General features: G+C 39.3%; 1 protein-coding gene across 1 annotated transcript in view; it reads right to left on the minus strand.

Annotated features, from left to right (window-relative positions):
* Positions 1 to 6,474: 6,474 nt before the first annotated feature.
* Positions 6,475 to 23,234, minus strand: part of GABRG1 (gamma-aminobutyric acid type A receptor subunit gamma1) — a 36,656-nt gene continuing 19,896 nt past the window's right edge. Inside the window, exons 5-6 of the mRNA XM_042470321.1 lie at positions 19,596 to 19,807; positions 6,475 to 8,975 (exon numbers count right to left, since the gene is read on the minus strand). Of these exons, the coding sequence (XP_042326255.1) occupies positions 8,697 to 8,975; positions 19,596 to 19,807 (491 nt within the window). The 3' untranslated portion in view covers positions 6,475 to 8,696. The remainder of the gene's footprint in view (positions 8,976 to 19,595; positions 19,808 to 23,234) is intronic.

The raw sequence follows: 23,234 nt of genomic DNA on the forward strand, positions 1-23,234 counted from the left end.
TATATAAGCTTTGCAGTAATCCTTGTAATTAATAAAATTGTAGGTCTGGATGTCATCAGAAGGCCATCCAGCCAAGATGCACTTAGGCATGACCAAGGAACTCTTCAAAAATAGCTCATGGTCTCCAGATTATAATATGTGAGAACTGTAAAATAAGAAAAGAACAAACATATTTGACTGATGGCTTACCAACCTGTGTTGTCAGGTCTTGTTCAAAAAAGAGAATATGAATATGATCTCCATGGGCCCGCTCCAGGTGTTCTCCACAATTTGAACAACAGATATAGGCAGGAATTGGATAGGTGATCTATGTGAGTTGTGCTCCATGTGGTCCAAACACAACCTGTTCCATGCAAATCAGACCATTATGTGAATGCCAAGGGAATGTCTCTTGGAAGTGACTCAGCAAGCCACATGACTCTCAATCTCAGTATTGAAAAGGGGCTTTTAAAGGGGGTGTGTTTCCTGAAAGAAGCAAATCTCAATTAAAAACAAACAAACTCATTGTTGGTACAAAACACACTGCAGAAATAATCCAGTTTGAGACTGCTTTAACTGCCTCAGCTCAGTGCTAAGGAAACCTGGGGATTATAGTTTATTGTGGCACCAGAGCTCTCTGACAGAGAAGGCTAGATGTCTCACAAAACTACAGTTCCCAAAATTCCCTACCACTGATCTAGGGCAGTTAAAACAGTCTCAAACTGGATTATTTCTGCAGTATGTCTTGGGCAATAGTCCTGGAAATGGCTTCAGTGTAGGCTGGGCCTTAGTTGGACAGTGGATACCACTCACATACATCACAGCTTAGATGTAGCCAAGTGATATCATTATTACAGACAATAAAAAAGTATTTTAAAATGAGAGTAATGTTTCTTGATTATATGGTCTCAGACAATCAGAGGTCACACTTTGAATATAATAACATCATTATACTATACAACCAGTCAGATTGGACTGTGTAATGACAGCAAAAGAACAAGAACAGTGTAAATGAGTGAATTTCATTGTTAATGTAGTTTAAAAGTCATCAGTGTTCTTTAGAAACAAAGAGTAGCTTCTGTTTAGCCTGAGTTTTAAGTGTCTATAGAGTAAGGACCCATACTGTGGGCACTTCATGAGATGGGATGACACAGGAGCGAAGCAGACGGGCAGATTGGAGTGGCTAGAGGCAGCCCTATCCATGATCGAGCCCCAGCCAGCCCAGGACTATGGCGAATGGATGGCCTGCTCTTAAAGCAGGATGCTGCCACAGTCCCAAAAGGACCGCTGACAAGGAGTGGCATATCAGCAGCCTCAGAGCGGCTTCCAGCTGCATTGGATGTGTGCATCATCTGCACACCACGCCCCCAAAGCAGCCAGAAGCTGTACTTTTTGACCATCTGTTTCGGGCCATACTAGAAAAGGCAATAATGATTGGTAAAGGGAAATAATTCAAAGCTATAGCTGTGTTAGTCTGTAGAATCAGTATGTAGAGAGATCTTGTAGCACCTTTGAGACTAGCTGGAAGAAAGAAGTTGGCAACAAGAGCTTTCGTAGATTTCAGTCCACTTCCTCAGATGCTTCTTTGGAAGTAGGCTGAAGTCTAAGAAAGCTCATGCTGCCAACTCCTTTCTTTCAGTTAGTCTCAAAGGTGAAACACGTTCTCTCTACATACTAGTAAAGGGGAAGGCAGTGGGAAAAGTGGAAGGCTACATTACCAGATGGACTGATTCAACTAAAAAAGCCAGAACCTTGAGTTTGCAAGACCTGAGCAGGCTGTTGATGACTGATGGTCATGGAGGTGTCTTATTCATAGGGTTGCCATAAACCTAGACTGAATGTTGAACAAACAACAGAGTTAAGGACACAGTTAATATGAAACGACAAATTATCAGCAGTTATGATAACAGCTAACATGGTGTAGTGATCTGAGCATTGGACTATGACTCTGGGGACCAAGGTTTTGATGCCAGCTCAGTCATGTAAACCCACTTGGTGATCTTGGGAAAGTCACACCCTCTCAGCCTTAGATGATGGCAATGGCAACCCCCTCTGAAGAAATTTGCCAAGAAAGCCTTGTGATAGGTTTGCCTTAGGGCCTCCATAAGTTAAAAATGACCTGAAGGAACAGAACAATCAACAACCTGATAACAGATTCCAGAGACTGTATGGAAAATCTGCAATAGTATTATAATTCAAAAAGATGTTTTAAATAAAATATGTAAATTGCATAGAATTAACCTCAAAACTATCATTTAAATCAATACATAGCATTTCCCCCTTTATTCTGCTTCACAAATGAATGCGAAATTTCTGTTACAAATGTGATATATGAGCGTTAGCATTGCTTGTATGAACACCTTGTCTTGTGTTGTGTACACTTTCTAAAAAGGAATACGGATGTAGTGAATTAAAATTGGCAGGAAAAATATCTGCATTTTAAGATTTGGCTGTTTATTTATTAACATTCAGCTCCTGATTGAGCTCATCTTTCCTCTCTAACCATTCCCCAGTTTGCTTCCGTCCCTTATTCTCCCTCTGGCCTTTTGTCTTGCCTTGATTTATTTGAACCACTTCTTTTTCCAGTCCTTTTCCCATTAACCCACACCCAGCTAGGAAGTAAACAATTAAATTCAAATTTTCAATTAAGTTGGACGTTTACTAGCAGGATTTATTTTAAAGTAAAGTTATTTAATTGGGAGAGCCAGCAAGGTGTAGTGTTTTGAGTATTGGACGAACAACTCTGGAGACCAGGGAACTCAACCTTGGAAACTCAGTGGGTGACCTTGGGCGAGTCACATTTTGTCAGCCACAGAGAATGGCAATAGAAAATCCTTTCTAAAGCAACTTGCCAGGAAGTTCACCTGTAATTATTATTAAATGGGAGAGAGAAGGGGGGAGAACCAAAATTCAACAAATTTTATATTTCCAAGAGCATTCTTTACCCAAGGCCTAACTTCCATGCATTTCGGCAAAGATACTTGCTTCTTGTTAATCCTTCAGGGTTGTGGAATTACAGGGTTTCAGTTGCAAGATCCCAACCAATGGGTATTCTTATTTTGTTCTCTTCTGGAATTGCATAGAGCCTCCTATCTGTTCTAGGTAACTGAGCTTTGGCACTCTTAACCATGGAACATTTGCTGGGATCTATGCAGGAACCAGTAAGTTAAAGGTGACAGGTTAAAATGAGATCATAAGGGAGGGGGAAATGGAAAGTCAAAAAGGGTTTTGGGTGGGATGGCTGAGAAACTGAGTTTTCAAAAAGTATGTGTCTGCATAATTTCTCTTCCAAGTTCATAAAAGAGACAGGGTGAGATGAGATGTGGGAGTAAAATGATGGGTGAGATTCTTCGTCTTAATTAAGGTAAGCCTTTTAGTGCTAGGATTTATTAAGTTTAAATGAGAATTTAACATAAACTTAGTTGTTAAATGTCTTCCTCTCAGTGAAATTAATTGAATTAGGTTTCTTTTGCTTGTGAATGACTAACCGATCAACCTTTTTCTAGTCTCTTTCCTACCTCTGCTCCATATCCCAATCCCCATTTTCTGCATCTGCTATTTAAATGTCCATTTGGTCCTTTCATAGTCTTTTCAAGCCCTCCTAGCTTAGGCCTTTTTGCTCTCCAGTTCCCTTTTTAGTATTTGATAAGTTACCATGGCAGCCAGAAAATATCTGCGTGTCTTGTCTGTGGCTTTGTCACCACTGCCCCTAAAAATTATTGTAGGGCATTATAATATAGATTGCAAATCAGAAAAAATAAAGTGGTAGCTTTTATTAGATCAGTTTCTGTGAGTTAAAGAATATTGAAGACAATGAGTTCACAGAACTCTCCATCAGGCAGAATAGGAAACCAGACAATTCTCTGCCTATACAGAGACAGAAGTTTTTGAACACCAATATTTCCAGTCACTTTAGACACATAGTGGCCTAATCACAAAACACAAGTACATCAGACCATTTTATACAAAACAATTAAACCAAGAAGTTAGCAAATGACTCCAGAAGCAAAGAGGTAAACTATTTTCCAGACACATCTTTTATAAAGATTAGCCACATCCTATCTAATGCATCATTCATGGCAACCAAGTATGTCTATGTTCCACCCATGTTTCTATGTGAGACAAATACTAAGGGAAAGCACACAACATGAAACATACAGTGGATAAACACCATTAAGCCATAGTTAGTCATGACACATCCATTCACATTAATAGCATGTCCCTGAGTCTGTGGGCAAGATATCTTCCACGTGCATTTCATGTTTTTACAGCAAACAAAACACCAACATACTCAGGCTACAACATAAAAGGTGAAGCCACTCACTGATTCTCATTCATAAGGAGGTCATGGGAGTGGGCAATAAGTTGTTTTGGCACAATCATTTTTCCTCATGTGAACATGGTGAAAGTTGAGTTTTATCCATGGAGGGGTGAAATAGACCATCTTTTTTGTGCTGCCTTCCAGGTGGCTTGGAGTGTGGTGTTCACACACCAAATGTTCCTAAACTCCCCAGAAGCCACCCTTGCTAACCAGATGTGATTAGATGCTTCAGGCTTGTGGCGCTTACATAGCGCACACTGCTGGAGTGCCAGGAAGCCAGCTTCGGGCTGTAGCGGGGCCAGAAAAGCCAGCTTTTTGCTGGCCCAAATAGGAGAGGATCTTTTCTGCTCCTATTTGAGGTAGCTCTGCGGTGGATTGTGGCCATGATGTGCGGTTGTAGCAATGCCATGGCATGTGGCTCTGTGGCGGCCCCAAACTGCTATTTTTGGGCAGTCTTTTTTGCCCCATGGTCACTCAGGAGTGGATCTATTCATGTCTCCTATATAGGTACATCAGACATGATTACAATAACCACAGTTACCTTCTGTATGACATGATTTGTTTTCAGGATCTATGGAGCTCCGACAGAGGAAGTGTGTCTTCAATTAACCCTAGTGGTCTTGTATGATCAGATTCACTTCCAGTTAAGCTGATAGCAGGACAAGATGGGGCAGAGATGCAGTGAGACAAGGAAAATAAGCCAGAAGGATCAAAACACAGAACACACTGAACGCACCAGTGGGACTGTAACCAGAAATAAGAATGAAATTCCCAAGTTCCTACTTTGCTGGAATTAGTGGCAAGACTCACAAAGAGTAAAATCAAGGAGTCTTACCAGATCTACTATGAGCCATGATTTCTAAGAAGCTTCCTTGTAAATCAGATTAATCTCTCTGTGGTTTCTTCATTTTGACAGAGATGGGAGGAACATGTACCAACTGACTTACATGGCTCAGAGGACCTAATTGCTGAGAGTAACATGTTTTCTCTAAGGAACTGTCTGAGGAACAAAGTGGATTTAAAGTCTATCAAATTTGGTGGTAGATGGTTGTCACACTACAGCAAAAGACACAGGAGCATAGCGTGATGTCATGTCACGTGATTTGGTGATTTTCAGATGATGTTGCGTGATGTTGCTATAATCCCATCATTATCCCATGAACAAAGAGGAGTTTTCAACCCACATTTCATTCACAGGATTTCCCATGAATGAAAAGCTGCTGGAAAACTCCTCTTTGTTCATGGGATAATGGTGGGATTATAGCAATGTCGTCTGAAAATCTGCACCAAATCATGTGACACTGACAGGAGCATCAGGCTATGATCCTGTCTCTTTTGCTTGTATGAAAAATTTCTAAATGTTATCGTGTGGTAATTAGCACTCCCAATTTATGTTTCAGACTTAATCCTAAATCAGTGTTACATGTTTCATTTAAAATTTTCTAGCCTACATCGCAAAGCAACACAAAAGGCTTAGTCAGGGCTGGTACAGAGTGTCACTAAAAGCTGCCTTGTGGTTGGTGGGGGGGCATGGTATATGCATGACACATGCCCCCGTGCCACCCAGAAACCACCCACCTGCCCACACATGGGCTGGCTTCACAGTGCTCTGGCAACACGGTGTTTAGATGCCACATATTGCCTGAGTGCTGCAAAGTCGCTGCAGCAACGGAAAGGGTGCCCTTTTGCTGGCTCAAAAAGGAGTGGCATTTTGGTGCCTCTTTTTGAGCCAGCAAATTGCTGAATCAGGGTCACATTGTGTGGCTGCTGCGGCCCCAATCCAGAGTTCAAAGGGGTGATGTGAAGCCGCCACTTCAGGGTGTCTGTTTCATTTCCATAGCTTATGGCCAATGTTACCTCAAGAGAGTTTCATAATATAATGAGAGTGTTTATGTTAAACTTTCCCTCCAAGAGATGAAAATAAACACTATCTTTTGCACTGTAACTCATTATGATACCACTATATCATACTTATTTCCATTATTCTCAGTGTTTGAAGAATTCTATTCTGATATGAAGAAGAGCCTTCCACTACACAGCTGGCCTTCTGCATCCATGGATTCTGCATCCACAGAATTAACCAATCATAATTTGAAAATATTTACACACAAAAGAAAATTCCAAAAAGCAAACCATATTTTTGCTTGTTTTATGTAATGGACACTATTTTACTACACCGTTGTATGTAATGGGATTTGAGCATCCACAGATTTTGGTATCCACATGGGGTCCTGGAACCAAACCACCAAGTAGATACCAAGGGCCCATTGTAATTATGAGATTGTTTAGTAACATCTAATGGTCTTATTAAAGGAAACATAACTCATCATAATAAGTGAATTTTCACTATCCATCTGATGTGTGTACGTCACTATACATCTCTCTGTGTACTCTGTCTCTGGACTAAACCCAATGAAAGTCCAAATTATAGTAGGCCTATTGAAATGGATGGAAGTTATTAGTCACCATTTCCCTAAATTTCACTGATTGCAAAAGGTTTATTCTAGTTGGAACTCAAAGGCCAATTCTACAGATGGCATGGTTCTTACATTAAATGTTATTTATATTTGCCCCCCTCCCCCAGGATGGTTTCTCTCTATGCCATAATTAGGATTAATGACACAATTTGAGAGGGGCTAACACTGGGGTTACTGATCACATCAAATCTCCAGCAAGGAGAAGTAACCTTGTTGAATTATATCTAATGTTATTGCTCTCTACTTATATTCATGCTGTGGCAAATTGTATGGAATGTTGCTTAAGCTGGTCAAAACTAATTTGGTTGCTGTGTATCACTATATATGATATGAAGAAGAGTGTGCCAGTGTGGTGTAGTGGTTTCAGTGCTGGACTAAACTAGGACCCTGGGAAACTACAGTTCAAATACCTGCTCAGCCTAAGAGGAAGGAATGGCACACTCCCTCTAAACAAATCAATCTTGAAACAAAACAAAACTGTGATAGCTTTGCTTAGGGTTGCATTAAGTCAGAAATTAGATGAAGGAACATGACAACAACAATAACAAGTCATGAACAAGAGTAAGCCAAAACAAAACATATTAGGCCCTAACAAAAAATCATTACAATGCGTATTCTGTGGCATTGTTCCCAAGCTGGAACATTTTTCTTTCCAGATGAAATCACCAAACAGTAGTGGCAACCTTAAAGCAACTTTTTCAATGTATTTCTCTCCATCTATTTTGGGTTACAACTTTCATCATCCACATCTGGCAAGGTGAATGACCAGAAATGATGGGAGTTTGCAGTTTATGCTGCAGATGACTGTGAGCAGGGACTTCCTCCGAGGGTTTTATATTCTGATAGAAATACCTTGATCTTCTTAAAAGTGATACAAATCACATTAAAAACAACAAAAAAGGTGAGCACATAAGGCATATAACATGTAGACAGAAATATCTCAATTTTAGTAACATGCTGGCTGCATGTTGCTCTCATATCTTTAACATACTACTAGACAAACTAATAAGTTGTCCACAGTGTTACACAATTCCATATGAAATGATTTTTATTCAAGGAACAATGAACTACGCATATGAGATGGTAGTTAGTTAGCAGTTTCAGCCAAGTCCAGAGAGAACTTGGGATGTGTTAGATCCATACCTTGAGTTTTCTGGTTATCTTTTTCAGCCTTAAAATAGGCGTTGCAATATGGCAAATCCTTTCTAAAGAAAATCTTAATTCCACCCTCATTATTTTTGAATGGGGGGCAATATATGTGGCTAAAATCTGTTCCTATTGGAGTAAGTGTGCAGAATTATATCAACACCTGCAAATCACAACTCCAATACCTGTCATGTCCACATTCATCTACCCCCCCCCATGGATATTTTCAAACATTTTATTTAAAAGACATCCATTATCAGCACCATTATTCATCCCTATCCAAAAACTGGTCAAGCCAGTAGAATTAATCTAATTTCATCCTAGGAAAATGTTATTCATCAACGGACTTAAAAATTCCTTCATATGTGTTTAGTCTGTGACCAGAATCAATTAAGCAATTCTTTTTCAGTTTCCATGATCTTAAGGCTTTGGCAGTTTTGGTCTAAGAGCTGCAAAATACTTGTCCTCTTTAAATGAATCATGAAGACATTCTTAGTCTAGCCTTTAAGACACTGATCATCATTGAAACTAGTTCAAAAATGAAAGGAAAGTGCACCTTCATTTTCCTTTCAGATCTGTATGATTTGCAACAGTTTTGTAAGTAAGATGGGCAGAAGAGTTTTCTAAATATTTTTCAGTTTTAATTTTGGATCTTGAAAAAAATATCAAACATGGGAAAACTAAAGAAAAAAAGAAATGAACATTTTCATCTTATTTGCTGTGATGTGTTTAAGAATGTCAGTTCTCCCATTTCAAAGACAAATATGTCATATTTATAGGTAAAGGTATCCAATCCAGTAAACAAGGTTGAACAGAGCAAAGGCTGTAGGAAAGAAGATCCTAGAATAGGAGTCAATTTTGGCCACCCGGATGTGTATTCTTCCTTCTCTCCATGATCCTGTGCGGCAGTCATCAAAGCAACAAAAGAAGCTGGTGCAGTCTTTACCTTCAAGGCACTCGTATCCATAACTGTCATCACGTTCTTGAAAGTGACGGATATTGTTAATTGGAATTAATGTTGATCCAGGACGGACAGGAAGCAGTGGTGGATTCTAAAGAAAATGACCAGAGGTTAAAGTTATGTTTGTAAAAACTAGCTAAAGGCACATCCAGCTTGAAGGGTGGAGTAGAAAGGATAAGATAAAGGCTGGAATTCTACTGTGGAATCACACAAATGGTTGCAATTTCTTAGAGGCTGTGCCTGCCTAGGAGTTTCAGGAAGTGCAGCCCTTAGTGGTGGATGGAAACTTGCATCAACTGTTGGGCAACAGGAGAGAGTACAGTTGTGGCATGTACTGCACAACTGCACAATCCATTGCTTCATTGTAGCTATGCTGTTTAATTTTGCACGGTGAACCCCATGATAGGTTCACTTTAGGGTCACCATAAGTCGGAAATGACTTGAAGGCACATGCCAACAGCAACTGGTAAACACACATGTGTGCGTGTGTGATGCACCTGTTCCTGGATTGTGTCATTCAGACAACAAGTAGTGTTTCCAAGTTTTCAAAACAGCAATAAAGGACAGACAAAATTGATGACATGCAGAACTGACAGGAAGCAACTGTTAAGAAGCCGGAGTTCTACCTAAGTGTTAAGTACCAAATTAAAGAATTGATTTCAGTTAACTTAGTCATCTCTTACTTTATAAAACTAACATATTGTCTGCATTCATAAATTTCATGATGCACACATCTACCTTTATGAAGAGCACACAATTCAAACACAGGATTTTTGGCATCTCATTTAATCCATATAAAAAGAAAAGCTTTCCAAGCCTCAAACACCTGCCAGTTCTATAAGAGAGAGACTTTCCAGCCCTCAAAGAAGGGGCATTCCTTACAATAAGCCCCACCTGCTAACCCTAATTACAGGTGGAGATGTTCTTGTTGGAAAATTTGCCTGTATACCACCACTCCATGCTAAATGAACAGGAGTTTGTTTACATAAAATATGTTCAGTCACAAAATTTTCTAAAGAGCCCATTCACAGTACATCTAACATTCTTAAGGATGCTAAGGACATTTTGCGGGTGCACGTGTGTACGCATCTTCAAGTCACCTGTCGACACAGTGTCCATCATGAATTTTATAGGTTTTTCTTTGGCAAGAAATACTCAGAGGTGGTTTTGCCAGGTCCTTTCTCTGAAAGATAGCCTACTGCACCATGCATTCACTGGCAGTCTCCCATCCAACGACTAACCAGAGCTAATCTAGTTTAACTTCTAAGATCGGATGGAATCTGGTGCCTTATTTAGGCCCTACTTTGCAGATAGAGCTGGACAAATTTACTGTAAATAGTTACAGTAATTACAGGGATGTAGCCAAGGGGGGGGGCTGGGGTCCGGACCCCCCCCTCCATTAGAAAAATGAATGGTGTGTGCTGCTGCGCCGCCGCACTCAAGCCCATTATAATGGTGGCACTTAGTCTGGACCCCCCCCCCTTCCTAAATCCAGCTATGTCCCTGGTAATAAGAGATTTGTGTAGGCTTTGGGCTATGTGGCCAATGTTTCTAGAAGAGTTTTCGCCAGCACTGCGGCTGGCATTTTCTGAGAACCAGAGAATGAAGGGGCCAGCCACAGAGGCTTGTGAAGTTTAGGAAGAAACTCTTCTAGAACATGGCAACATAGCCCGAAAAACCCACAAAAATCTATGGATACTGGCCATGAAAGCCTTTGAGTTGCAGTAATTAGTTACAGTTATATAAATATCATTTTAGTTGCAAGTTAAAGTAACTCTTTATTTTCTGTTTTCTCTGAAGTATTTCTCTACATAATTACTTATAGTTAGATTTAAATACTTGAACCCTGCAAGTTTCTGGCCCATGATACAAACCGCACTGTGGAGGGAACACAGGCAGATCAGAATGCTGGGAACAGCCGATGAGAGTTAAGCTAGAAAAGGTGGGGTCTGCTCCCAGGAGTGAGCATAAATAGAGGGTCAAAGCAGTGCTTGGAGTTAGTTAGGAGAGTTTTATTTATTTATTATTTATTTATTTATTTATGGTATTTATACCCCATCCTTCAGCCCTAAAGGCTATCAGATCGGCTATCTTACTCTAAGGGGTTTCGTAGCCAAGGAGGCTGGGGAAGACTGCTATCAGATGCAATTAGAAGGGGGTTTATGTACCCAAGTTAGGGAGAGATGTTGATTGTACCCTGAGGCTAGGATAGGGCAGTGAAGGGCAGTTGGAAAAGGGTTTTTAGGTACAGTGGTACCCCGGGATACGAATTACCCAGCTTACGAATTTTTCGGGATACGAAAAAATCCCATAGGGATTTATTGTTTCGGCTTACGAAGGTTTTTTCGGGTTACGAAAAAACCTTGGCGCTATTTCGCCACCGGAGGGCAGCAGAGAGCTATTTTTTTCCATTAGCGCCTATGGCAATTCGGCTTACGAAGGTTTTTCGGGTTACGAAATTAGCCGCGGAACGAATTAATTTCGTAACCCGAGGTACCACTGTACTTGAGATAGGGACAAGGAAAGTTCTTAATTAAATTGTTAAATATCCTGCAGGAAATATAGTGCTTGGTGACTAGTGGAGTCACAGATAACCAGAAGGGTTAAAAGATACAGAAGATAGATAAAGGTTCTGTGAGAATGTAGACTGTAAAGGAACATTTATAAGGTGCAAAGATAAGCAAAAGAAACTGTTAAGCCGTGTAACTACATCCTGAATGCCATCCACTAAGAAAAATTCTGTATTCAACCTGATTTGTAAATAAAGCCCTTTTGTTTGTTCAACAAGCAGTTGTCTGAAGTGGTTAAAGAAACATGCTACCAACAGACGGCCTGAACAGACAGGCCAAAATAAAGTTGCTTCGGGTCACTTTGGAGGTATGCTGTTTAAATGGCACACACATCTTAAGTGGCCAGAAGCTGCACCAAAGCTGTGCTTCAGTCCTTAGGACTGGAGTGTGGCTTTGGCGTAGCTTCTGGCCTCTTAGGACACATTTATTTACGTTTGGGACACATCAGATAGTGGGTGTGTGGTTGTCAATGAGGAATTGGTGCCAAGCTTGTGTGTGTGGGGAGATTTGAAGACCCAGAGGGCTGGCAGCTATGCGGCTCTAGAGGTGACAACTGAGTTTGAGTGTCATGTCACAAATTAGGAGGCAATGTGGTGGGATAATTGCCACCCTGTGACATATTGGTGGCAGTAGTGAGATGAAAAAGATTGTGTTACCATCCGAGAAAAGTAGTTGGGTGGGTGAGCCTCACCTTCACACACACACTCATAATTTCCACTTTGTTGTCACTTCAGTGCTGCAAAAGCACATGAGTCAGCACTGGAACCATGTGACATTCCCACTATACAATTTAGTGAAGCTACAGCCCTGTACTTGAAATAATAACTTTAAAAGTTTCAATTAAGTTATCCCTCACTGAGTCATAATTATGCTGCAATATAGTTAAACCTTTGCTATTCAAAAAAGGGAGTTAATTACAAGTGATCCATTGTGTGTAACTATTTACTTCTAAGCTCTGCTATCAAATATATATATATATATATATATATATAAGATCACAGAATTGGAATGACAGAGCTCTAACATCACAGCATTTCTAAAGATACCATTATATAACTGCAGTGAATAGGAATGAGGCTGTGAAGCTTAATATGTTGTATTATAATGTTATTAGACCCAAAAGCTTATTTCAGTTAATGTGCGCATCTTTTCCATGATGGTGCTTTATCTCAGAATGACTATCTTTACAGCCTGCTAGCATCCTAGAAATGGGTCTGAAATGGAACTCTAGCCAATAGCCAATTGGTGCTACTCAAATGGTTCAATAAAAGTAGCTGAAATTATGTGATTAAATTTTAAAGAGGTATTTTAGCACAAGCTGCTTTTTCAGCATTCTTGGTAACATTTGGGATCTAACAGAGGCAATTATAGTTTGCTGTGTTGTTAAAATGCAGGGCTTAAATACGTTATAATATAGGAGGCAGATCATTTGTTCTTCATGTGAAGAAATAAAAGGTTTTAGTTATGACTCATTTTTGAAGGACTACTTGCTAAACAACTATACCTTGTGAGTATATTTTCCCTTAGAATTCAACAGTAAGCATTATAGAAGGGAAATGGAATCAGTGATCGGCATAATGTCTTAGACACTCTATGGACATATTATATATTTGCAAAAATTTTATTGCTTCACCATTAAAGTTTGTACAATCGTAGTTTTTTAATGCATCCAGCTCTCTAAAACCTATAAGGAGATTGTATTGCTATTGGTTTAGATGTTTTATTATTTCTATTGTATTATTACATACCTGTTTTTATTGTAAAACTGCCATGGGAAGATTTCTTTGAAGGGTGAGTGGGTGGAAAAACAACAAAAATAAATACATAAATAAAAGTCTTGTGTAACCTATCAGGCACTTTGCTGTTGTTAACTGCTTTTAAGTCAACGCTGACTCATGGCGACCTTCCAAGACCCTCTTTCCTCAATGACTCTACATAACTCCTTCAGGCTCCTAGCCAAAGTCTCCTTGGTTGAGTCTTTCCATATGGTATATGGTCTACCTCTTTTTCTTCTGCCCACCATGCTTCCTAGTGTTACTGTCTTTTCTAGTGAGTTATGCCTTCTCATGATGTGGCAAAACTAAGCCTCAATTTGGTTATCCTGGCTTCTAGGGAGAGCTCAGGCTTGATCTGTTCCAGTACCTATCAGGCATATACATATCTGTTATTTTGCTGACTTTACCAAATATATACTCCAGTGAAAACCATTTTGACTTCCATCTTCCTCCGTCCATGATTTCTAAAATACAACATAACTCAACTGCAAATATCTGAATGAGGAGATGTGTTGTGACAACACTATGCAACTCCCGTGCAGAACAGCAAGTTTTCACAACACGTTAGTGACCGAGTGTCACTGCACAATGAGCAAGCACAATGCATAATGCTCAACAGTGGTACACAATGTCTAACTGCAGTGTACAACTACAATGCATAACAGAATACATCTCTTCACTATTCTGAATACTTCACTCTGCGTGTGCAACATGATTAACACATCCCAAACAGGATACCAACCACTGTGCAGAAAAAACTGTTACTTCTGCAAAACGGTGGTTTTTGTGTGCAGAATGGCCATGTATATTTCTGCACAGAATAATGCCCTCAGTTTTTTTTCCAAAGTAGAAATATCAGGAGACTATAGCATAATGGGAAGAATGCTATGAGAATTATTTGTTCTTGTATGTGGGGATGAACAATGTGAAATTAAACTCCCTACTTCAAATATATTGTTGCAGCTTCTCCTTTGCCACCTTAGTAACATACACAGGAACTGAGGCGACATCAGCTGTGCCTGTAGTGAAATGAATAGCCTTTTTAAATTAGTCATTGGCTAACTAGGCAATTTGTTATTTGTTCTTCCACTACTACAGTTATATATTTATTGCTCCAACAGTGATGTCTTGGTTACATCAGTTTGGATTACTATAATGAGCTCTATATGGGACAACTTTGAAAAGTGCCCAGAATGTCAGTTGGTCCAGAGATCTCCAGCCAGACTGCTAACAGGAACTGGATACACAGAGTACACAACTCCGCTGTTGCAACATCTCCATTGGTTCTAGTTCATTTCCAGGCACAATTCAAAGTGCTGGTGTGGACATAAAAAGCACGATATGTTGGGTCCAGACTATTTGGAGGGCCAATTGTATCTCGCTTTATGAGTCCATTAGCACACTAAGATCTTCTGTAATGGCCTATCCCACCATCTTCTTGGTTTGGCTTGGTGGGAAGAAGGGAGAGGGCCTTCTTGGTGGCTGCACCCAGTGCCTCCCAAGGAAGGGCAGAATAGCTCCCTCCTTGCTCTCCTTACACTAGGAAGTTAAGACATTTTTATGCTATAAGGCTTTTAGGATATGAATATCATTTAATGATGTTCTATGCTGTTTTATGGTTTGTATAGTCTTTTAATGAATGTTAATATTTTGAACATTTAATATTTTAACTTTACAAATTGTTTAACTGCTCTTTTTAAATAACTTATATTTATACTTTTTGTATAAATACAAGTTATCATTTTTAAAATCTGTATTGTTTTTAAATATGCTTTAGCCACCTTGAATCCCATTACTGGAAGAAAGGCACAATATGAATGGATGGGGGAGAACTAATAAGAATTACAATAATAACAAACCTCAAGTACGGAGATGAATCTAGATTGAACCAAACAAATTTCCTATCTTGAAGTGTTTATTTATTTATTCCTTTATTTGAGTGCACATTTGCTCCTGCAATTTGAAGTGAATGAGACCAAACACAGATTTACTACCTCAGTAAAAGAAGACCAAGATGAATATATGGGTCTTGAGCCAAGAGAAGTGCAGGAAAAATAACAGACTAGCTGTTTATACCCTTATCCCATGCGTTATCTAATTCTTAATTAAACTCCTGCAAGCTGGTGGCCATCACGTCATGCAGTAGTGAATTCCATGGTTTACTTATTCACCAATAATAACTTCCTTTTGCCTTTTTTCAGCTTTTCCCTGTTTAATTCATGTGACATCCACATATTTTAGTAGTATAAGAAAGGGAGGAGAAAAATCCCTATCTGCTTTCTCTTCACCATGCATAATTCTGTTTATATCTATCACACCCTCACTTATTCACCTTTTTTGCAACTAAAATTCCCAGACCTGGTACTCTTTCCTCACCGGGAACCTGCTTCAGCCCCTTCATCAATTGTTTTTTTTTTCATTTTTGCTTCTTTTTCCAGCTTTACAATATCCTTCATAAGGTACAATTAATATAACTGTTCGCAGTATTCTACATATGGTCACACCATAGATTTGTATAAAGGCCTTAAGTATCAGCATTGTTTTTGAATCCTAGTGAGACTTCAATTCTTGGTGAAGATGTTCCCAAAGCTTTTGTTGTATAATGGATATTGATGCTGGATTTGAAGGGGAAAGGCTGAATGAATGATCGTCTGGTTTAAAAACAGAGGGACCCAACAGAGAGTAATAAAGAAAATTACAAGCATGTTGTGAAGGGAAATGTTTATTTGCCTTCATTATTACTTCTGTTAGATATTGTTACCTCCTTCAATTGCCTTGAATATGGACTTATAATTCACTGAGCTATACAATGACATAAACATCTAAAAATAATATATATTGTAGATGTAAAACAGCTCCAAAGGTCTGTGTTGTTTTGGCAGTGGCTTCCATCTTGAATCCCTTCCAAGGTTTAGTCAGACTTTATAGGAGCTATCATAGCTATCCTACCCTACTTATTTTGAGGACAGAATTTAGTATCTTCCATACTTCCTTGGAAACTCTGGCTAAAACTAGGAGCAGATTCAGTGCCCTGCAGACATATAAACCCCCAACTGACACTGAGAAGAATGCATCATCATTTCACTTGGCATCACACTCCAGTACAAATGTCTAAAAGGGAATCGGGTGTTTATTCTACAGGTAGGGAACCATCCATGTTGGAAATAATAGGCAAGTCTAAACTGCAATATATATCCTTGTACTGAGTGCTTTACTATGGGGGATGAGGGAGAACAAGGGATGGATGGGTGGAGAATGGCCAGGATACATTGGGGGGGGGGGGAAGCTTCTGAATGAAGTAGGCCTGTGTGAAGCTCACAACAACAATCCACCCCAAAGGGGTGGGATAGAAAGAGTGGAGGAGAGAAGTAATTCTGGTTACTGTCAAAAGAGCAGATTGTTAAAAAGCAGTTTGTCTAAAAGCAGGAGATAGCTGTATAACAATTCTGAATAGACATTTCTTTGACAATATTTAAAAACTATTTTAAAAAACAAAGCAAAAGATCTGTTCTTGGATTTGGAACTACAAATTTGGCAGAATCACACTGTGCTATAAAGATTAGTTTCAGCATTATGGTTTTAACTACATATAAAATAAATAGATGGAACTTGTTGTTGTTGTGTACCTTCAAGTCATTTCTGACTTATGGTGACCCTAAGGTGGGCCTATCATGGGATTTTTGTGGCATGTTTCTTCAGAGGGGTTTGCCGTTGCCCTCTTCTGAGGCTGAAAGAGTGTGACTTGCCAAAATTCACCCACTGGGTTTCCATGGCTGATTTGGAATTTGAACCCTGGTCTCCAGAATCCTAGTCCAGCACTGAAACCATTACACCACTCTGGTTGAACTAAGAAGTAGCTTTTTATCCTTTTAGCCACTGTTCCACTTATGAAAGCTCTTGGCAGATCTCATGATTCCGGTCCAGTGAGCCATTATTCCAACTACTATGCTCAGAGATTTAGGTTTTGGGTTTTGTTTGTTTTTTTTTTTTAAAAAATCTTAACATCATAGTAACTAAAAAAACCTCTTCTTATTTATTTATAAGAGATGGCTAAATTTATATGTTGCTTAATGATCTGTTGCCTATTAATATTTTAGTATGTTTACCCTTTGGGAATTATTAAATGTTCATGTTCCTCTGCACTAATCTCTTTTGAAGTTCAAAATAACTGAAGAGAGATAGTAATTGTTATTTACAGTGGCTTGAGAGAGTAGCATTATAAAAAAAGTTATCTCCAAATGTAACAAGATGATTATAGAGCATTGCCCAGATACCCTGTGACAGATAAAGTTTGTCCATGATGTCAAAATGATTAGAGAAATAGAGCTTAAATTCATATAAAGGAAAAAAAATAGGTTAGGTTGAAGATGGGCAAGTGAGAAAGAACTTGCTTTGGATTTCAGTGTCCAGCAGACAATTTAGTGGTATGTCACCACAACCACTAAATTTAACAATATGTGGGCATCACATATAGAAGGTATCTGGTTAGACTATCGTTTTTGTTTGTTGCCTCTTTACTGTATATATAGCCCTTCCCGCTAAAATAAAAAGTTCACACTCTTTCCATTATACTGTCCACCATTATACACTCTAAGGAGCTTCCATCAAGGTTTCAGCTGTATTGAATTTCAAGTTCATTAATAAGATGCTGTTGGGTAAGTGTTTCTACCAAGCTGATATAGAAAAGTAAAACCGCAGAACAATGCTTGTTGGTGAAGCAACTCTGCTCTCTTGCTCTTGAAATGTCTCCTTCATAATAACTCTCAGAACAGGGATGATGTAATTTCAAAAAATCTTCAGAACACAAATGGGATTGCTGCCTTCCAGATAATGTTGAAATGTAACTCCTTACCATTGGCTATGCTGGCTAGAACTAGAGATGTAGAATTTTCATATATTTTTACGCCGTGGGGGGGGGGGGTGTTCTAATTTTTTCCAAGAAAAAATATCCAAACAAATCAGAATGTTTCAGAAGAATTGGGGGGGTGACCACTTCCCCCTTTAGAGACTGAATTTATTTGTTACTTTATCTACTTTATCTAGCTTTGTTTGACATAAACTTTTCAGCACAGTTTATTCAGGATACAATATAAAATACATTATTTATTTATGTATTTATGCTACAAGCAGAACTAGTTGAAAGCAACCCTCAAAATAAAAAGAGAACAGAACATTGACATTAGTAAAAGAGAACAATTTTTTTCTCCACTTGTTCTCCATAGTGTCAAGCAGACATAATGCCCTTATTTCCATAAAATGAAATTAGGAAAAGAAACCAAAACCAGGAATTACAGTGATTTGATTCTGTACTGTTGTTGTTTTAACTGCCTTCAAGTCGACCTCAACTCATAGCGACCTTGTGAATGAGACATCTCCATGACGTACTGTTCTGCTCAGGTCCTGCAGATTTATACTTGTGGTTTCCCTAATTAAGTCGATCCATCTAGCATGCAGTTTCCCTCTCTTTATGCTGCCTTGTACCTTTCCTATCATTGGTGTGATCCACTCTGGTGCTTTGTGCTGGCTTGGCCACGTACTAGGGTTGCTCATGGGAGCCACCATGATTACGTTATGCACGCGCTGCATCCAAATAGTGTGGTGTGTGCCTGACATCTCTGTGCTGCCTCGTTCCCACAGCCACCAAATTACTGCGGGAATGATGCTGGGGAGAAAGGGGCCGGGCGGACCCTTTCTCCCATGGCTGCAGCTCCCGGGGTGTCCAGGGGCATGAAGCCCCAAGGACACCACTTTTCTGCACCATGGAGAAGCAGCATTTTGCTGGTTCTTCATGGTCTGGAAAAACTCTGGATTGGAGCCGCAGGGCTGTCAGTGAGGCTCCCCTGCCCCCAACCTGGAGCTAAAGGGGGCGGGTGCAGGCTGCCCCAAAGGGGAGGTTTGTACTGCGCCTAAATTGTCTTTTCTAATGAGTTATGATGTGGCCAAAGTACAACAGCTTCAGTTTCATCATCTTGTCTTCCATGGTGAGTTCAGGCTCAACCTGTCTAGGACCCATTTGTTTGTCTTTTTGACTTTTCACAGCATCCTCAGCACTATTTCACAAATTTCTACTTCTCACAAAGCTTTTAGAAATTATTTTGGGTACACAAGTATGTGAACACCTGTTTTAAATATTTTATTCACCAGTCTAAAAGAAAATATTCCATAATCTATTTTCCCCCAATTTTTCCAGAAAAAGGGTTTCAGGAAAAGGTGAGATTTTTTTTCCTTAAAAATTTCCTAGATTTTTCCAGTCTCTCTCCCCAGATCTTCATTTCTGTAGCTATGACTGCTAGGAGTTTTAGTTTAACAACATCTGGAGTGCCACACAGTTCCTACCCACATATTAGAATGCCCATTTATACTTACCGATGACTTGTTTTTTGATTTCTTGTCTTTCTCTTTGGCCCCTTTTTTGTTGCTGGTGAAATAATGCAAGGTGCCATACTCCATCAAAGCAGCAAATACAAAAATAAAGCACACAGAGACAAAAAGATCCATTGCTGTTACATAGGAAACCTTGGGAAGAGACTTTCTGGCAATGGTACTCAGCGTGGTCATAGTCAACACAGTGGTGATGCCTGTTGATAAATGACAAAAACAGTTTTATGACAGGACTTTGGAACAGTATTTACACATTAGGATTCCATGGGATCACTAGACTATGGAGTATTCTGAGACCTACATGAAAAACAGCCATGAAACAGCTGCCAATGATAATAGCAGTTCGGCACTTTTAGGGTAAACAGAGAAACAGAGATCTGCTTATGGCTTTAATTATGCGTTTATGGTATTTTAATTGGATTACTTTTGTCAGTCATTTCAAGAGGCTTCTGAATGAAAAGCAGCAAGTAAATCATGCCAAGTCACTGCAGGCATAATTTTCTACATTCAAAATATATGTATCAGAATCCAAATAAGTTTCAGAATGTTCAAAGCAGCACTGCATTCATATTTTAAGGTTGCATATATCTCTTAAGACAGTTCCAGCAGGTCTACTGACTGTTTTGTTTATCATAATATTTTTAAGGCTTTAGATAGTTTCTGCATTTGTTCTTTTGTATTTTGATTTAAGGAATGTTTAAAATATGTTTTATGATGTTTTTACTGTAAACCTCTTAGAGAGCATTGAGGCCAAAAAGCAATATATAAATATGAATTAATATAGGCACATCACAGCAAAGGGGATAGCATATTTATTTTTAGAGGTGTATATTTCACTTTTATTGTACTACTCTGTCTGACAAACAAGCTTGCAGCTCACATAAGATCTATGGCCTAGCATAAATGATCTGTTATCGTAACAGACGAAACTTTTTAACCCATATCATACGCTGGGTTCTATTCAATGATTTCATCTAGAAATTCAAACAGGAAGATTAAACAATGTGGTAATGCAAGAACGTAGGTGTTGCTGAATGAGACCTAACCAGAAGGAACCAGCTGCAAATATTAATTTCTTTTTAATTCAGTTTTCCAATAAAATAAAGATAACATTACTTTAAAATTGTAATTTAGCACGAGACAACACTCTTTTCACAGTGTAGCTGCATATTTAAAATTACTACTACAGTTCTGTGGGTGTGGCCTCACTAAATTATGGAGTAGACATATCACACATTTCAAATTTTTACTCATTTTTTACTCAAAATCTACTCAAATTTTCTCTCATTCTGTCTTATGCCATGTGTGGGTTTTGAAATGATAAAAAGATTGGCTGGAGAAATACATGCTTTGTATCACAGGTTAATGGATTGTAGCATTCAAATATAAATGCAAGTGACTAAAGGTAATGTAGTTACTTTTGAAAAATAAGTAAAGAAAGAGTAACTTTTCAATTGGCAACTAACTACTTTGGGGGCTTTGTAACTATAACGGCTCCTTGCCAGTGGCCCATTCAGGGTTGCAGCAGTGGCCAGCTTCAGGACCATGGCATCCAGTTGCCACAGTCCCATGTTGATTGGAGTCCAACCGGGGATGGAGCAGCCAGAGGCCACTCCATGCTGCCGGTCTGTTTGACTCCTAAGACAACAGTTGCACATCAGAGACTATTCCTTGTTATGTTGCATTTTTAATGTAAAGTATACTACATAGCATAATTTTGTTACTGGCAAACAAAATTAAGGCAAGAAATTGAAAAACTGAGGTACCCAGAATAGAATGCAATAGAATAAATCTTTGAAAGCCATTAAAAATAATATTAAAAAGAATCCTAACCATCTTTTTACTGAGCAATATGCATTAGGTCTGACCTGCAGCTTCGGTCATCGTCTAATAAATTTTAAGCACTGTTGCACAGGACCTGGCAACATTGTATGTTATATAACGATTTGTATCTGAGAGCAACAGGAAAGCACAAAATTGTCCTGTTCAACTTGGATATTTATGCTATATAGGCAAAATGAGGTTAGTGTGGATGTCTCTTTAATACAAACACTGGAATAACACATGCTCTGTTGTTTCTATATAACCAGTTCATAGGGGCCTGTATCTCCAAATAAGATACCTATATGGGCCTTCAAGGAGAGCTGAAGAGAAAGCATAGCATTGTGCTAAAGACTTTCCAATGTTTAGGCACTTCAATATGCCATAAGGGAATTGAAGAAGCTGTTAGAGTCACTAACAATAAAGGCTGGAGACTGAACTAAATCCAGTTGATGCTCTATATGTCTACTACGAGCTTTGGCTTGATCATACCCCATGTTGAGCAGAAGGCCTGAAGAAAAACCTATTGATGAGATTTATTTATCACTGCCTGTTTCCACATAGATTATAAATCATCACTCAAAGTTAGTGAGGCAAGGTTAATGGGAATAAAGGATAATCAAACCAATAGGTAAGTATGGACACCCCACTCTAGCGTCTACTTTCATGAAGCCTGACTCCAACCTCAGGGTAGCATTGGAAACACATTTTGGAGAAAGGCCAATCTCCGAAATTTAGATTGCACCAATTATAATGTTGCTAAATTGGAAAAAGGGCCCAGCTGGGCATCGTGAAGACGTTGTGCTATTGATTTGGTTTCAAACAATTTAAGAGCTGTAGATATATACTCCTCCATATTCCATCCATACTCCTCCTCTTGCCTTGAGGAATTTAAGAATAGCTGTTGTGCTCCTCTGTGCATTATAAGCAACATAGGGGCTCCACAGACCACCCATAAGGGGTAGTGGGATGCTGGCCCTTTCCTGGCTGCATCGAGGCCATGGCAATCTCACACTGTGGTCCCAATCTGGCCTTTGGAGGGCGTAAAAAGGAGCCACAAAAAGCAGCTTCTTTTTGCACCCACCAAAGGGCACCATAACTGCAGCAGCATGACGGTATGGTGCCCCTTCGGCGCTGCATCATCTGGACAAAGCGCCAGACGCATGCCATGATGCCATATGCTGTCTGGAGAGGTGCACATAATTATGGCGCCCTGAGGGTGTCATCAGGAAGCTGTGCCCAAACTCTGTCCACAGACCAGCCTTTTGGGCTTGTCTGTATAGGGCCATAGTGCCCATGGATTTTCATACTACCAGTGGTATGGAAGACTCCCAGATATTTAAAACAGAGACCTGATCAATGTTATGGCCATACTCCAGGAATAACTCTTAGGTTGTTTGGAAAATGCCACGATTTTAGTTTTGCGATAGGTTAAGTTCTAACTGGTCCTCCTTGAAATACTGTATTAGTGCTTTCAGTGCTCTTTTGAGACTAGTAGGTGTTCTTGAACGTATTGCTTCATCGTTTGCATAAAGTAGATCAGGAATATATTTTTCATCTAGTTTTGGGGAATGAAAGTTTATGTTGTAAAGGTGGCCCACCATGGAGTTAAGATAAAAGTTAAACAAGAGTGGAGCCAATATGCAGCCTTGATTAATGCCTTTCTTAGTGTCAATAGCATTGGTAAAGTGGCCCTGATGGTTACATCTTACTTTGAGTGAAGTCTCTACATAAAACACAGGTCTTAAATGGAGTAGATGCCAATCAATCAAGGAGGGTGCCATTCCCCCCCCCCCCCCCACA

The sequence above is a fragment of the Sceloporus undulatus genome, chromosome 5 (assembly GCF_019175285.1).
Source record: "Sceloporus undulatus isolate JIND9_A2432 ecotype Alabama chromosome 5, SceUnd_v1.1, whole genome shotgun sequence".
Lineage (NCBI taxonomy): Eukaryota > Metazoa > Chordata > Lepidosauria > Squamata > Phrynosomatidae > Sceloporus > Sceloporus undulatus.